Source organism: Lolium rigidum, unplaced genomic scaffold (genome assembly GCF_022539505.1).
Source record: "Lolium rigidum isolate FL_2022 unplaced genomic scaffold, APGP_CSIRO_Lrig_0.1 contig_12949_1, whole genome shotgun sequence".
In the NCBI taxonomy this organism is placed as follows: Eukaryota; Viridiplantae; Streptophyta; class Magnoliopsida; order Poales; family Poaceae; genus Lolium; species Lolium rigidum.
In genome coordinates this window covers 18,098-35,770 of record NW_025899830.1, presented here as the reverse complement: position 1 = coordinate 35,770, position 17,673 = coordinate 18,098, and the positions used below count along the sequence as shown (strand labels likewise).

General features: G+C 50.6%; 1 protein-coding gene across 1 annotated transcript; it reads left to right on the top strand.

Moving 5' to 3' along the window:
• The first annotated feature begins 1,730 nt into the window (after window positions 1–1,730).
• LOC124680325 (lecithin-cholesterol acyltransferase-like 1) lies at window positions 1,731–17,017 on the top strand. The gene is made up of 5 exons (XM_047215393.1): window positions 1,731–1,747; window positions 1,949–2,036; window positions 2,140–2,258; window positions 2,364–2,388; window positions 16,134–17,017. Exons 1-5 carry the CDS (start codon window positions 1,731–1,733, stop codon window positions 16,980–16,982), a joined length of 1,098 nt encoding a protein of 365 aa, XP_047071349.1. The 3' UTR covers window positions 16,983–17,017.
• The last annotated feature ends 656 nt before the right edge of the window (window positions 17,018–17,673 follow it).

Sequence of the window (17,673 nt, the reverse complement as noted above, 5' to 3'; positions counted from 1 at the left end):
CTTCCGCTATGTAATGTGTTCGTTGATCAATAGATCAACTATTTGTGTAATATTGGATCATGTGATCTGAATCTTAAGACGAATATGGTTTGTAATGAATGATGACTTATGATATCGACTGTTATGTCTCGCAACAACAATATTCCTGGGATTGCGATGTATGGCATAATAGGCATCTGGACTTAAAAATCCGGGTGTTGACAACAGGCTTTATGTTTATATACTATCCAAAGGTGCACTTCTAACCCTATCAGGAAATGTTCTCAAACATTTTCACCTTCTGTGGGACATATTCTGTAATACTTCCGAGTGATATTGTCAACAACAGCAAAAACGAAATCGCCGATCAAGGTTCGGGAAAGTGGAAAAAAGCGGTCACTTAAGCGCGATGAAGTGTGAAGCGGAGGGGTAACGCATCGATTAGAACCGAAGCGGCTAATTAAGCGGTAGGCACGATTAATCATTAATCATTACGCTTTTCTTTTAATCGTGATTAGGCATGCGTGAGCGTTGAAAAAGCAATCCCGAAGCGTTGCGCGTGATAACTTTTGAGCCCACAGGAAATTATCGTGTGGTAACTTTTGGGCCAGCAGGAAATTATCGCGACATGCAGTAACTTGAGAATCATCTTGACTTGCTCAAGTTAGTCTAACATACGTTTATCGGGACGTTTTCCAATGGGGCTAACCATAGGAATTTGTAGAACTTTGTTCCAAAACTTGATTTTGCTCAAGATCTGACAATAAAAGTATTTGTAAAGCTGCAATAGATGGTTGCGCAGTAAAAATCTCAAGTAGATACTAGTTCAGTTTCAGTTGCAGGTCAAAAAAAAAAAGTTCAGTTTCAGTTGAGCTTCCAGGTTCTCCCTGCGTGCTTCACGACCCCCTGCGCGCCGAAACCTTCTCCGGCCAGGTCGAGGCTCAGCCACTTCATCGTCATCATCTTCTTCCTCTCGTAGTCATCATCAACCTCGTACTCGGGGTAGCCCTTAGCGTAATACTGGTCCAGGATATCCTGCCGCTCCTTGCGGAGGGCTGCCTGCAGCGTGGTCCTCCTGGCCGTATAGGTCTTCCGGTCTTGGTCTATCCTGGTGAGGGCGTCGAGGAGGTGCTGCGGCAGGAAATCCGGCGTGAAGGTTTCCATGAGCACAGGTCTGTCGTGCTCCGTGCGGATCGTCGGCTCCCCGTTCGCGATGCAGCAGTCGATCTGCTGCTGTGTGAATCGCACCATCTTCTTCTTAGGTTTCTTCTCCCCCTCAATGGCCGTGTTCGTTATCTTCTCTGCGATCGCCTTGCATTGATCTTCCATGGAGGAATCATGCTCCGCCTGCTCTGGTTCCGGCGCCTTGGTTCCCTGGGACGACGAGCTGGCCATGGTTTCTGCCGTGGACCGAGCGGTACAATATCCTATCGTCCTCGCGATTGGCCGACATATATACTGGAGTAGTAGATGTCAAGTCACGATCGAGCTAAACCAAACTGATTTGGGTTTCGGATCACGGGCGTGAGTCCAGCCCAAAAGCAGTAGGTGCACAAGCTTCCGACGAAGCCTCAGCATACAGTAGTACTAGCTATTATCTTAAGCTAATTACAACGATTATTGCAAAGCTTCCGGTCCACAGACGCCAGCCCTTTGGACTTGAGGCAAAACGTAAACAACTGCATGCTAAGTACATTATTTTCATTGACCGACTGGTGTGGACTGTGACGAATGCGATCTTTGAACCAGAAATGGTTGTACCAGAACGGTTCTTTCATCCATGGATAGTACTTCACTTATAAATGCGAATCTGTTTCAGCAAGCCCCAATTAAGATCCACTCGCATGTCCCCATCTACAAAGAGCAGTCTGAATTTTGATCAGTTCATTCATGGCGATTCCGTTGCCAATTCTTGTCCAGTTACTACCACTACTGCTAGTTGCAGCGGCGCCATGCTCACTTGAAGCAGCAGCGCCGCACCAGTTGCACCCCATCGTCCTGGTGCCCGGCTACGCCACCAACGAGCTGGACGTGCGGCTCACCGAGCTCTACCGGCCGTCGTCGCCGCGCTGCGGCGAGCGCAAGGGGAAGGGCTGGTTCCGGCTCTACCTCAACTACTCGGCCCTCCAGGACCCCGCCAACGTGCCGTGCTTCGCCGAGCAGATGACCAGCGTGTACGACACCGCCTCCGACGATTACTTCAACGTCCCCGGCGTCGAGACGCGCGTCCCCTTCTTTGGCTCCACCCAAGCTTTCCGCTATCCCGATCCAGACCGCAAGTAAGTATCAATTCGTTCTTGAATTGTGCCTGCCTGTAAGTCAACAATTTCCCAATATGTAAAGGTCAGACGATTTTCGTAACAGTTCCTCTCTCAAACGCTTAGGAATTTCTCGTACATGAACACGTTGGTGTTGGATAATTAGGCACAATTTCCATGATTAATTCCAGAATATTAAGCATGACGACAGTAACTACTAACATGTGAAACTCGAACATACTAGATGCAGTGATCAACATGAACAGTAGCAGAGCAAACAGTACAACATCCATCGCTAAACAGATCGAGATATGTCGCACGTACCGATCTGGTGGAGGTGTAGCAGACGATGTCGCAGCAGTAACGTTGTTGATGACAACGTTGTTGACGACGGGGACGACGGGTCGAAGTAGACGGCGTTGTAGACGACGGTAGGCAGCACCGCCCGACTTGGACGGAAGGCGACCCGTGATGGAGAGCTTGAGCAGTCGCGCGAGCGCTTCCCAAAAACCTAATTCGCCCTCTCCCGTACAGGATCGCAAGGACGAGCGGTTCCGGAGACCTGCTCTCCCGTTCGCCGATGCACGTCGGCGCGCGGGATGGAGTAGGCTACGATGGCGGCGCAAGCAGAGAGAGGTGGAAACCCTAACTCGTGTATTAGATGTGTTTCTGCGGTAGCCGGGCAGGAGATTATATAGGCTCGGGAAACCCTAGGCAACGTGGGCCACTCCCACGTCGCACGAACGTTTCGAGTCGGTTACAGATAGCCCACGATCCGGGAGCGACCCGAACCGACTAACTGCGACGCGTCCGTCTAAGACTCTGTTCGTTTTCCTGAGCTGCAAAAAGTAAGGAAAGTCTCGGCTCGAGGCTCAATCCACTCACCACGAGCGCGGAGCGCGGAGCGCGGCGCGCGGCGCGCGTCGTGACGTGTCGAGTCGAGTCGAGACGAGACGAGCGAGGAGGAGGAGGAGCGCGCGTGTAGCACTCCTATTCTCACTCACTTACTAGTGGTAAAACAACCCACCTTATAAGGTGGTCTAACTTCCTCCCAACTTTCCATGTGGGACTAAACTTCCCACCTCTTGCCACTCCCTAGTGAGCTGCCACCAACTTGGGCTCAAACTCACAAGGCTGCCACTAAGTGGGCTTTGAGATTTATATGGAAAATCTGAAATCTATTATGGGCCACTAAGTGTAGGCCCAATATTTCAACAATCCCCCACCAGATCTCAAATCCCCATTTAGAGATTTACCAATACTCACTGCTTGTTTATATACCAGTGTTTCAGCGGAGACTGTTAAGTTGAACTTCCGCCTAGAACCTTAAGCTACATCCATTCACACTTGAACAATGGACTAAGCCTTGAATTGCAAGTTTTGCGTGAACAGGGTTTCACTCAAAGTCATAACCGAGTACATGGCTGCCGGTAGCCTACCCCGCGGGTGAAGCATATGCGTCATACTTCGTGGTCTCTTCATGAGTTTACTAGAGATCACCCAAATCTCATAGATTGCGACGTTTAACAATCGGACTCATATAGGTGTGTTATTTCAAGAATGCTCCGTAGGACAGCATCTTTGCTAAAATAGCCAACATAAACACATTAAGGCTTGTTGCCAACCTGCCTTACAGACAAGCGAGAGTTGTGCATCTTCACATAGAGAGGGTTACATAATACTCTCCTCAATTAAACCACTAGTTTGTTCTTCTCAGGTCCTAATTCACGGGATCTCCGATCACAAAGGTTGGGTTACCACTATGGCGTAACATCAACGGGTCTCAAACCCATCTCCCTCGATGCACTTTCTATCACATTACGTGATAGTCCCTTTGTAAAGGGATCTGCCGAGTTTTTGTCTCGTTTGAATATATGTAACAGTTATTACTCCGGAGTTTCGCAATTTCCGACAGACTTCAAACGTCTCTTGACGTGTCTTGATGACTTCGCGTTATCCTTAGAATTGTTCACTTTGACAATTACAGTTTGATTGTCACAATTCAAAAGGATTGCCGGAACAGGTTTTTCAACCACAGGCAAGTCCATCAAGAGCTCACGCAACCATTCCGATTCAACGAGTGGTTGTGTCTAAAGCGATAAGTTCTGCTTCCATAGTTGACCTCGTCAATATGGTTTGCTTACAAGATCTCCATGACACTGCGCCACCTCCAAAGGTAAATACATACCCACTTGTGGCGTACAGATCAGCTACATCTGAGATCCAATTCGAATCACTATATCCTTCAAGCACAGCTGGGTGCCCTGAATAATGAATCCCATAACTCATTGTACCACATAGGTAGCGCATGACCCTATCAAGTGCATGCCAATGATCAGTACCCGGGTTTGACATGAACCTACTCAACTTGCTAACAGCAAAAGAGATGTCGGGTCTAGTCGCGCTCGCTAAGTACATGAGTGAGCCAACGATCCGAGAATATCTCAATTGATCTATGGCAATCCTCCGGTTCTTGCGTAGTGTCACACCGGGATCATAAGGTGTTGAAGAAGGCTTGCTATCAATATAGCCGAACCGGCTCAAGATCTTCTCAACATAATGGGATTGCGTTAGAGTAATCCCACTCTCGTTCTTAATCAGCTTGATGTTCAGAATCACATCAGCTTCTCCCCGATCTTTCATATCAAAGCTCTTTGACAAGAAAGACTTGACCTCGTGTATTACTTTCATGTTTGTACCAAAGATCAGAATATCATCCACATACAAACATAGTATAACACCTTCGCCCCCACCATGGCGATAGTAAACGCACTTGTCAGCCTCATTGACAACAAAGCCTACGGAAGTCAAAGTTCCGTCAAACTTCTCATGCCATTGCTTAGGTGCTTGTTTCAGGCCATATAAAGATTTCAGCAACTTGCACACCTTTCTCTCTCGCACCTTTTACTACAAACCCATCAGGCTGATCCATATAGATTTCCTCTTCCAACTCTCCATTAAGGAAAGTTGTCTTTACGTCCATTTGATGAACGATAAGACCATAGGAGGCAGCCATGGATAGTAGTACTCGAATGGTGGTAAGTCTAGCGACAGGTGAATAGGTGTCGAAGTAATCTTCGCCTTCTCTCTGTGTGTAGCCTTTCGCTACAAGCCGCGCCTTGTACTTTTCAATAGTACCATCAGGTCTTAGCTTCTTCTTGAACACCCATTTGCAACCTGCAGGCTTGCATCCGTGGGGTCGTTCTGACAACTCCCAAGTTCCATTAGAAAGAATCGAGTCCATCTCATTTTGGACAGCTTCTTTCCAGTCATCTGCATCTGGAGATGCATATGCCTCTCGCAATGGACGTGGGAGTATCATCCACAAGGTACACAATGAAATCATCACCAAAGGATTTTTCAATCCTCCGTCTCTTGCTCCGTTTAGGAGCTTCATTGTCATCCTTCTCAATGACAATCTCATGTGATTGTTCAAAATACTCATTAGATGTACTAGATTCAGGAACTATCTCGAGTAGAAATTCTAGCAATGCTATGCATATCTTTCATAGGAAACATATTCTCAAAGAATGTTGCATCACGAGATTCCATAATAGTATCAACATGCATATCGTGTACTTCAGATTGAACTACTAAAAATCTATAGCCTACACTCCGCGGAGCATAACCTAGAAAGATACAATCCACTGTCTTTGGTCCGAGTTTGCGCTTCTTAGTAATTGGAATATTGACTTTCGCCAAACATCCCCATGTGCGCAAATACGAAAGTGATGGTTTTCTCCCGGACCACTCCTCGTAAGGGGTTTTATCTTTATTCTTGTTAGGAACTCTATTCGGGACATGACATGAAGTCAATAAAGCCTCCCCCCACCATGCCTTTGATAAACCAGCGAGTGGCTAACATGGAATTCACCAAGTCGGTCAGCGTGCGGTTTTTCCTCTCGGCAACCCCGTTTGATTGGGGCGAATAGGGAGGCGTCCTCTCATGAATAATGCCATGTTCCTCACGGAATTCATCAAAGATTTTAGGAAAATATTCGCCACCACGATCCGACCTAAGACGCTTGATCTTTCTCTCTAGTTGATTTTCAACTTCAGCCTTATAAATTTTAAAGTAGTCTAAAGCTTCATCTTTAGTTCGCAACAAATAAACATAGCAAAATCTAGTCGCATCATCAATCAATGTCATGAAATATCTCTTTCCACCTTTTGTCAACACACCATTCATCTCGCATAGATCGGAATGTATGAGTTCTAGAGGTGCCAGGTTTCTCTCCTCGGCCGCCTTGTGAGGCTTCCGAGGTTGCTTTGATTGCACACAACTATGGCACTTAGAACCTTTGGCAATGGTGAAATTCGGAATTAAACTTAAACTCGGATAGCCGAGACATTAAACCAAAATTGATGTGACATAAACGAGAATGCCAAACACCGGTATCATCACTAACATTGCCACATATATGGTTCACAGACTTATTACCGAAATCGTAAAGCGAAAAGCGGAACAAGCCTCCGCACTCATAGCCTTTACCAATAAATTGTCCAAACTTGGAAACAACTACTTTATTCGACTCTAAAACAACCTTAAACCCATCTCTGCATAGAAGGGAGCCGCTAACGAGATTCTTGTTCATAGTAGGGACATGCTGCACGTTCCTGTTGACGTCAGAAACCCACTGGCGGGCAGAGACGGGCAACACCGTAGAGCCGGGAACAACTAAGGCTGCGGCTGGCCCTAGTCCCTCTGAGCGACGGCCCGCAAAGCCTTCTGGTCGCACGCACCGATGTTTATCACAAGGGCGTGCCACCTGACCTATACCCGGTCGGGAAGGTGTGGATGATGCCTCGCTTAGTTTCCTGCAGGGCACACACGTAAACGTTAAATACGAGCCTCGATCGGCTCTCGAGTTATCCCGTGAATCGGCTCAAAGAGCCGATCCACCCATGATTCAGCACGGGGTGTCCGAATATATGGTGGTCCTGCTTGATCAAGGTAAAGCTAATGAGATCTACGACGATGTGGGGTTTTCACCGCATAATCGGATCATCCTACTCCGAGGTTGGGCCTCGCGACCACGCACGGTGATCGTAAGCCGATCCTAAACAAGGCCTAAAAACCAACACGAGGTTGATCCTCGGAACATCCTCGCTTAGGGCCAACGAACGACACCCTACGTGTCGCCGGATCCTCCCCCTTTGTAAGGCCTAACTATTGCAGATATTAAACTAATCCTTGTGGAACAAGGAGCAATCGTAACGGATCAGATCTACTAAACTATGATCAAGCGGGGTGCCGCCCCTACGCCTAAGATAGGCGTAAGGGCGGCTAGACATGCAAGGGTTACACTACGAAAGCATGCAGCATGAAGAACAATGCTAACCCTAACATGTCTAAGATAACTACGTTGCTCGCCATCAAAAAGGCTTCGATACGAGCAACGCATGAACAACGTAGGCAGGCTTGTGCTGCCTAGATCGCAAGATGCGATCTAGGCAGCATGATGCTTACCGGTAGAAACCCTCGAGACGAAGGGGTTGGCGATGCGCCGAGATTTGTTTGTGGTTGAACGTTGGTTGTTTATTCCATAAACCCTAGATACATATTTATAGTCCCGCGGACTTTCTAATGTGGGCGTGCACTAAACCGTGCACGAGTAAGATTCTATCTCTAAACTAAGATGCGATCTAATATGTTACAGATATCCGGGCAATTAAGCCCAACTTGGTATAAAAGGCCGATCCACATACTTTTTCTATATATATATATATATATTTCTTCACGTCCATCTTGATCGCGGCCCACCTCTGACTTGGTCAAATTCTGGTGATAACACATGCCCCCCTGGTTTTGGAAATGACATTTCCAAAATCATTACGCTTTCTCTCGTCGGGTCATGTCGTGGCAGAGCGAGCTGCCGCAGTAATCCCCATCACGATGCCTTGCCCCTTCCACTTCTCCACGTGGCCGTAAAATTTTCCTCGTTGGGCAACACCTCCTCGGAAACCGCCGTGGCATTGAATCTCTCCCATATCCCCTTTATTTAACCGTTCTAAACAACTTGCGTCTCCTTCGTCCTCCTCGCATTAGCACCAAAAACCCTCTGTGCCGCCATGTCTTCTCCCTCTTCCTCCGAGTTTTCCTACGGGTCCGACTCCTCCCGCGAGACGCCGCCAGAAATTCGTGCCCCAGAAGACTGGGACGAGGAGAGCCATGCCTCCTCCATTTGGTCTGAGGACGACAAGTCCTTGACCAGCGGGGATGAAGATCTTCAGTTCCTCGCCGATGGGGAACTGGAGCCCAAAAGTGAGGACGACCAGTCCTCCTGGGACGGCTGCCCCACCTCTGAAGAAGAAGGAGAAGAAGACGACGACGACGACGACGACTCCCTCGAGGGCTACCCGCCAGCGAAGCGCCTCCGCATGTGGTGGGACGACGACAGCAGCGACGACAAAGACGGGGATGAAGCCCCCGTGGAGGGCTACGGGAGTAGCGACGAGGAGCCCATCGGCAGCAGTGCCGATGAGAGTTCCGAGGATGACGATGAGGGCAGTGATGGCCCGTAGATTAGGATCTAACAGTGTAGGCCTAGCAGTAGTAGATTGGTCAATAGACCCTTCTTTTGTTCTTCCCTCCTTGAGCAATCGGCTCCCCATTGTAAGAAATCCGCACATTAATGAAGAATCCCTTTAGCTTGATTTCGCCGATTTCTTTCATGTCGAGTTTGTCGACTGTTGGCCTAATCTATGCTTAGTGACTGATGGTACCGCATCAGTTTCATGATAATCTGCGAGACGGGCCAATTCAGACATCCCTCCCAGCTAGCTGGCTTCTGCCGATGACGATGACACAGCCGATCTTGGCAAGCTGGCGACTTGATCTTCGAGCAAGCGATTTTAAAAGAGCCCTGGAACCGTCTTGGATGCCCAAACTGATGACTCTGTAACAGAACACCGCTCTCTAAACCAGTTGTGTCGCAGGGCTAGCCGATTCCACCTAAATCGGCTCCCTAGAGCAATGACCTTCAGGGCGAGCTGCCCCCCGAGCCTTAGTGAAGGCGAACCAGACACATGCGCCGACATTAGCCTTAACTCATGACGTGGCCCCAAGCAGAGAACCTTCAAGGTGAGCTGCCCCCCGAGTTTCTTCAGTTCTTGCCGGCCAGATCGGCTCCTTTCCTTTGGTGGATCTGATGCGATCCATCCTTGACCTGATCCGCACGTCCAGGCTGCTCCTGTCATTGTTCTTGAAGAGAGGATTCAAACCTTTAGATTACTCCATTGAGGAGCTCTTCCATTAGTGCTCCATTGACCCTCTGATCGTAACAGTTATTCCTCTTGAGTCGATGGCCACGCATCGGCTTCCATATCCTTAAGTCGATGTCTGCTGCATCGGCTGTGCTCGAAAATTTTCGAATTTCAGATGTTTATTTTTTTTTTACGGCCGACTAGTGCATCGGCCCCCATATTCCAATACTCATCACCAAAGGATGAGGCGCTTCTAGTTGCATATCCTCGTATTTTATCCACCTGGGTGCCCCCCCCGAGCCGATTCTGTCAAGAGGATTGATGGTATCGGCTCGTGGGATAACATGTTGAACTCAAGCGGAACGGTGGGTGAGGATAATTTTGGCCGATTGCTGGAATCGGCCTCCACGTTGTTTGCTCGGCGAAGGTTTTGTGATGTCCCTTCATGAATTTTTGGGGCCGATCACAAGGATCAGCCTCGCCATGTTTTGCTCCTTGATGTGCTCTTGCTACTCGTTCAGGCCGGTAGATAAGACCAGCCCAATCTCTGACTTTATCATGTTGGTGCGCTTGTTGTCGTCTACCTTGGATGTATCGTGTAACCGTGGAGCACTGAGCTCTGCCGGAAGAACGAGCACCATGTTTGTGCCAGCCGATGCTTCATCATCGGCTTTCCTTTGCTTGGGGCGCCACTCCATTTTCCGTGGACGACCCTCTTCATCCAGGGTTCGCTGAACCTTTGCAGCCAGGTCAGGCCTTGCCTTCCTCAATGTATGCAAGTATAACCTCTCGGCTTCTTCCAGGCCGCGCAATCGTTGAACCCTGCGTTTTTGGGAACGGCTGAGTCCGTCAGGGCACCACCTTGGCCGGTGGTACCTGTCTTCTTCTTCTCCCTCGTCTTCTGAATCTTCGAGATCTTCCAACCGAGGGGACTCAGTTCGTTTGCTCTGTGGCGGGAGAGGTCCTAAGCGCTCGAACACGGACACGTTGGCTGCCTCCTTCTTCTTCCGGTTGCATTCTGGGCAATTGCCGATTGTTGGCAATCGGCTCATTCCCGAATCCCAGCGAGTGCTCGAAGAAGGGACAATTCCGATGTCCGTCCTCGTCGCCTTGCTCCCTTGCCTTTCCCTTGGCACAACGCTCGTGCTCCTCCTCATCGTGATTCCGCCGACGATGTCTTCCGGCCTCTCCGGCCGGACGAACTCTTTCATCATCATCGCTGGACCGCCGGCGTTGGTCGTACTGACCCACATACTTGTTGAGGAGGTGATCAGAGAGAGGTCGCTGATATCTTATGTTCTTCACTTCTCCCTCTGTGACGTAGCGCTTGCCGTCTCGGCGGGGCCGATCGCGTGGAGCGGCTTCCTCTGTATCTTTGCTATGAGAGCAGCTGCCCTCATCTCCATCCTTGCCGCCGTGGTGTCCAAGATCTACCATGTTGATATTGCACAGGAAACCCGGCTGGCACCCCGCATGGCAAGCATACTCCACCATGTTTACGGCGGGGAAGGGGTGTGTGTCGACCTTCATGGCGTACTCGGTTGAAAATTAGACGCCCGTTCTCTATCGCCGCGTGGATGTGCCGACGCCACACCCCGCGGTCGTTGGTGGCATGGGAGAGCGAGTTATGCCATTTGCGTGATGGCTTTCCATTCAGCTCTTGCGCCGTGGGGAACTTGAGACCTTCGGGTATCTTCAATCGCTTTTCCTTGAGTAGGAGGTCGAAGATTTGCTCGGTCTTGGTCACGTCAAAATCAAATCCCCCGGGCGGGCCCGGTGGCTTTACCCACTTGCAGGACACGGGGTTCCTCCCCGAGTCCACTCAGCCATCGCTACTTCTTGGTCTCCCGCAGGAACTTCGTCTTCCTCTCGCATCGACCGGGGCCACCGCACGCTTGAACTTGTCTTGGTACAGGTCCGGGTGGCGCTGTTCATATGCTGAAAGTTTCCGAACCATGTGCGCCGGCGAGGGATAATCTGCTTGGGAGGCCGTGTCCTTGAGCTGTGTTGCAAGGCCTCGCTACCGCCAACTCGATCGCTTCCTTCTCATTTATACGAACCGAAAAGCATCGGTTCCTAAGATTCCTGAAGCGCTGGATGTATTCTCGTCACAGCTTCTCCGCGCTTCGACGTAGTTGTGCTAGATCGGCAATGCTAGACTCGGAAGCTTCCGAATGGTACCGCTCATGGAACCGCTCTTCCAACTGCTTCCAGGTCTGGATGGAGTTCGGTGGTAGCGATGTGTACCACCCGAAAGCCGATCCTGTGAGGGACTACGAGAAGAACCTCACGCGCAACTCATCTGACGCTGAGATCGTGCCCAGCTGTGCCAAATATCGGCTCACATGCTCGATGGAGCTGGACCCGTCTGATCCACTGAACTTTGTGAAGTCCGGGAGCCGATATTTAGGTGGCAGCGGGATCAGTTCGTAGCTGTTGGGGTACGGCTTGGTGTAGCCGAACGCCTTTCTTTTCGGCATCATGCCGAACTGATCTTTCAGAATCGCACAAATCTGATCCGCTGAGATGGCTGAAGGTGTCGAACCCTGAAGATTCGCCGGGGTGGCATACTTAACCAGCCATGCTTGTTTTTCTGGTTCTAAGCCAACTGCAGGAGCTGGGCTCTGGAGGTTTGTCGGGGTGGCGTACTTAGCCAGCCACGACTGCTTCTCGAGATCGGCTCCCGACGTTCCTCCCGCCGTTCCGGAGGCCGCCGTTATTGCAGCCTGGTTCGAGAGTGCCAAGGCGTTGCCGTTCGGCACGTATGCGCACGCGTATCCGTGCGGGACCTCCTTGGGTGGCTCGTGCAGGAATTGGTAGTCACTAGGATCACCACCAATCTTGTAGACGACGTATGCCGATGAGTTCGGCAGTTCCGGTGCTGCCCATGCGAACGGCCGGGGCTGGAGCGGCATCTCTCCTTTGAAAGTCCCCGCAGCCGGTCCCGATAGGGAGTACCGGTGACTCATGATTTCCCGGACGACGCGCGAGCGACACGCTCCAAGGTGTTCACCGAGCTCTCGGAGTGACGGTGCAGCGAATGAGCCACCATGTAGTTGATCTCCCGCCGCAGCCGACCTGGTGCGTTCTTCCGACGGAGCGGACAGGTCCACTCCATCGAGCGCGCCTTCAGGTGTGAAACCCTTCCACCCGACGCCATGGGAGCGGGTTCGGTGGAAGGAGCCGATGAGTTCGGCTTCGAGGGTTGCCTTGATCTCGTCATGCTTCTTCTTGAGCTCATCGAGCGGATCCGCGTATGTGACCGGAGTGTCTTCCGCCATCTTGGATGTAGATGGCGATGTCGTGGATGTCGTCGACGGTCCCACCGGGCGTGCCAGAATGTGTTGACGTCAGAAACCCACTGGCGGGCAGAGACGGGCAACACCGTAGAGCCGGGAACAACTAGGGCTGCGGCTGGCCCTAGTCCCTCCGAGCGACGGCCCGCAAAGCCTTCCGGTCGCACGCACCGATGTTTATCACAAGGGCGTGCCACCTGACCTATACCTGGTCGGGAAGGTGTGGATGATGCCTCGCTTAGTTTCCTGCAGGGCACACACGTAAACGTTAAATACGAGCCTCGATCGGCTCTCGGGTTATCCCGTGAATCGGCTCAAAGAGCCGATCCACCCATGATTCAGACGGGGTGTCCGAATATATGGTGGTCCTGCTTGATCAAGGTAAAGCTAATGAGATCTACGACGATGTGGGGTTTTCACCGCATAATCGGATCATCCTACTCCAGGTTGGGCCTCGCGACCACGCACGGTGATCGTAAGCCGATCCTAAACAAGGCCTAAAAACCAACACGAGGTTGATCCTCGGAACATCCTGCTTAGGGCCAACGAACGACACCCTACGTGTCGCTGGATCCTCCCCCCCTTTGTAAGGCCTAACTATTGCAGATATTAAACTAATCCTTGTGGAACAAGGAGCAATCGTAACGGATCAGATCTACTAAACTATGATCAAGCGGGGTGCCGCCCCTACGCCTAAGATAGGCGTAAGGGCGGCTAGACATGCAAGGGTTGCACTACGAAAGCATGCAGCATGAAGAACAATGCTAACCCTAACATGTCTAAGATAACTACGTTGCTCGCCATCAAAAAGGCTTCAGTACGAGCAACGCATGAACAACGTAGGCAGGCTTGTGCTGCCTAGATCTCAAGATGCGATCTAGGCAGCATGATGCTTACCGGTAGAAACCCTCGAGACGAAGGGGTTGGCGATGCGCCGAGATTTGTTTGTGGTTGAACGTTGGTTGTTTATTCCATAAACCCTAGATACATATTTATAGTCCCGCGGACTTTCTAATGTGGGCGTGCACTAAACCGTGCACGAGTAAGATTCTATCTCTAAACTAAGATGCGATCTAATATGTTACGTATATCCGGGCAATTAAGCCCAACTTGGTATAAAAGGCCGATCCACATACTTTTTCTATATATATATATATATATTTCTTCACGTCCATCTTGATCGCGGCCCACCTCTGACTTGGTCAAATTCTGGTGATAACAGTTCCTCAGCTGCACGATCTTCCCCGAAGTGAACTTCAGATCTACCGTGCCAACACCACGAACAGAAGCATGTGACCCATTCCCCATCAAGACGGAAGAATCCCGGGCGACCTGGTAAGAAGTGAACATGGATATGTCAGCACACACATGAACATTAGCACATGTATCAATCCACCAACATGGAGATTGAAGTACCGAAAGAACAAGTAAAGAGATTACCGTACCCATCAGCATTGCTAGCGGTCACCGTGTTGACTTGCCTCGCCTTTTTCTTGCGGTCTGCCCTCTCCGGGACAGTCCTTAGAAAAGTGGCCAGTCTCTCCACATGTAAAGCAGCTCGGATCTGCTTTGTTTATCATCTTCTTCTTCTTGAAGGTTGTAGTCTTCATAGGCTTATTGAAGGAGGGCTTGTTATTCCCTTTGTTCTTGTCTGTAGGGTTTCTTCCGCACCATGTTGGCGCTAGACCGACCCTCTCCTTTCTCGGTATTATCCTTAGCCCGAGCTTTCTCCTCAACATCAAGAGATGCTATCAGATTTTCAACTGATATCTCCTGTCTCTTGTGTTTGAGAGTTGTGGCAAAGTTCCTCCATGAAGGGGGCAACTTAGCGATGATGCATCCAGCCACAAACTTGTCAGGTAAGGCACACTTAAGGAGCTCAAGCTCTTTCGCAATGCACTGTATCTCATGAGCTTGTTCGACTACAGAACGGTTGTTAACCATCCTGATGTCATGGAAGTTCTCCATGATGTACGATTCATCGCTCGCATCGGTTGCACCGAACTTAGCATTCGGTGCCTCCCGGAGCTCTTTACCATCCGTTATGTGCATGTACACATCACACGGACGATCAGCAAGAATGCTCGTAACGCATCCGACAAAGAGAGTATTGTTTTCCTTGAACTTGTTCCGATCTTGATCAGATATAGTTCCTTCGAGTAAACCATCGAGTAACATCGAACACTTTCGGATGAGTAAGCCGGAGCATGGCCTTATACCGCCATCTCTTAAAGTGCACACCGGTAAACTTATCCGGCCTCGGTGCATCGGAAAAACCAGCCATTGTTAACTCAGGAAATTGCCTACAATTAGGTTTTTGGATTGTTGGATAATTAGGCACAATTTCCATGATTAATTCCAGAATATTAAGCATGACGACAGGTAACTACTAACATGTGAAACTCGAACATACTAGATGCAGTGATCAACATGAACAAGTAGCAGAGCAAACAAGTACAACATCCATCGCTAAACAGATCGAGATATGTCGCACGTACCGATCCGGTGGAGGTGTAGCGGACGATGTCGCAGCAGTAACGTTGTTGATGACAACGTTGTTGACGACGGGGACGACGGGTCGAAGTAGACGGCGTTGTAGACGACGGTAGGCAGCACCGCCCGACTTGGACGGAAGGCGACCCGTGATGGAGAGCTTGAGCAGTCGCGCGAGCGCTTCCCAAAAACCTAATTCGCCCTCTCCCGTACAGGATCGCAAGGACGAGCGGTTCCGGAGACCTGCTCTCCCGTTCGCCGATGCACGTCGGCGCGCGGGATGGAGTAGGCTACGATGGCGGCGCAAGCGAGAGAGAGGTGGAAACCCTAACTCGTGTATTAGATGTGTTTCTCGCGGTAGCCGGGCAGGAGATTATATAGGCTCGGGAAACCCTAGGCAACGTGGGCCACTCCCACGTCGCACGAACGTTTCGAGTCGGTTACAGATAGCCCACGATCCGGGAGCGACCCGAACCGACTAACTGCGACGCGTCCGTCTAAGACTCTGTTCGTTTTCCTGAGCTGCAAAAAGTAAGGAAAGTCTCGGCTCGAGGCTCAATCCACTCACCACGAGCGCGACGCGCGGCGCGCGTCGTGTCGTGACGTGTCGAGTCGAGTCGAGTCGAGACGAGACGAGCGAGCGAGGAGGAGGAGGAGCGCGCGTGTAGCACTCCTATTCTCACTCACTTACTAGTGGTGAAACAACCCACCTTATAAGGTGGTCTAACTTCCTCCCAACTTTCCATGTGGGACTAAACTTCCCACCTCTTGCCACTCCCTAGTGAGCTGCCACCAACTTGGGCTCAAACTCACAAGGCTGCCACTAAGTGGGCTTTGAGATTTATAGGGAAAATCTGAAATCTATTATGGGCCACTAAGTGTAGGCCCAATATTTCAACAGTTGGTGGAGCGGCTGGAGAAGGTGGGGTACCGGGATGGCGAGACCATGTTCGGCGCGCCCTACGACTTCCGGTACGTGGTGGCGCCGGCGGGGCACCCGTCCAGGGTCGGCGACGCCTTCCTCCGTGCGCTCAAGGGACTCGTCGAGCGGGCGAGCCGGCTGAACGGTGGCAGGCCCGTGACGATCGTGACCCACAGCGCCGGCGGCCCGCTGACGCACCAGCTGCTCATCCGGCAGCCGCCGGCCTGGCGGCAGCGCTTCGTGAGGGGCTTCGTGCCCGTCGCCGCTCCGTGGGGAGGCATCGTGCTAGGCATGGTCACGCTCGTCTCCGGGAACAACTACGGCCTGCCGTTCGTGGACGCGCGGGCGCTGCTGGCGGCGGGCAGGAGCCAGCAGACGAGCCTCTGGCTGCTGCCAAGCCCCAGCCCGGCTGTCTTCGGCACCGCGCAGCCGCTGGTGATCACCAAGAGCAGGAACTACTCGGCCGGCGACGTGGCGGACTACCTTGTCGCCATCGGGTTCGGCGAGGCCGTCGGGCCATACGAGTCCCGCGTGCTGCCGCTGTTCGGCGGCTCCCTGCCGCCTCCCGGGGTTCCGGTGACCAACATCGTTGGGGTCGGGGTGAGGACCACTGAGAGGATTGTGTACCCCGGGGATGACCTCGATGCGACGCCCGCCACGGTCGCCGGAGACGGTGACGGAGTGGTGAATCTGGCGAGCGCCCTCGCGGTGGAGAACAAGTGGAAGGATTATAGGCTGGTCAAGGTGTCCAACGTGACTCATAATGATCTTGTGGCCGATGATCAAGCGCTCGAGATTGTTATCCGGGAGATTCAGCGGGCCAATTGATTACTGGTAGCAGTGCGACGATTTGCATTAAGCGGGCATAAAGAAGCTTAGACTGCTCATAGTGGGAGTAACATAGCTAGTAACATCACACATCTCAAGGCATTTTGGTGACATGGCATGCGAATAAATGTTGAAGAAAGAGAGTGAGGTGGTAACTAGCTATGTTACCATAACATCACACACCCCAAGGTAAAATGAGTCTACAACATAATAAATGACACAATGCATGACACCACATATAAGTTACTACCCACTATGAAGGTAGTAACCTAGACTAGTAACATGGCATATGTTACTAGTCTAAGTTACTCCCCACTATGAGCAGCCTTAGACGTGGTAATTTTGCTCTATGCATTCTGTTCGAGTACAAGTACAATTAAAACATCTTTAAAAGATGATGCAAATTAAATTTGGTGATGTAAAACCTGTTTTTAGATTATATTTTTTTACCAAAAATATCTCTCTAAGAGATGACCTTGATCTATTTAGTGATGTAAAAGATTTACTCATGATGTATATTTTGGGCCAAGCGACTCAAATATGCATCACCAAGAGAGGTGATGTATGGACGAGACGTTTTGGCAGCCGGGGCAAATGCTTCCGGTTTTTGAAATATCTTTTAAACAAAGTTGGAAAAGTTAAAAAAATCGAATAAAAAATTGACATGTACATCTGAACAGAGATATTTCTT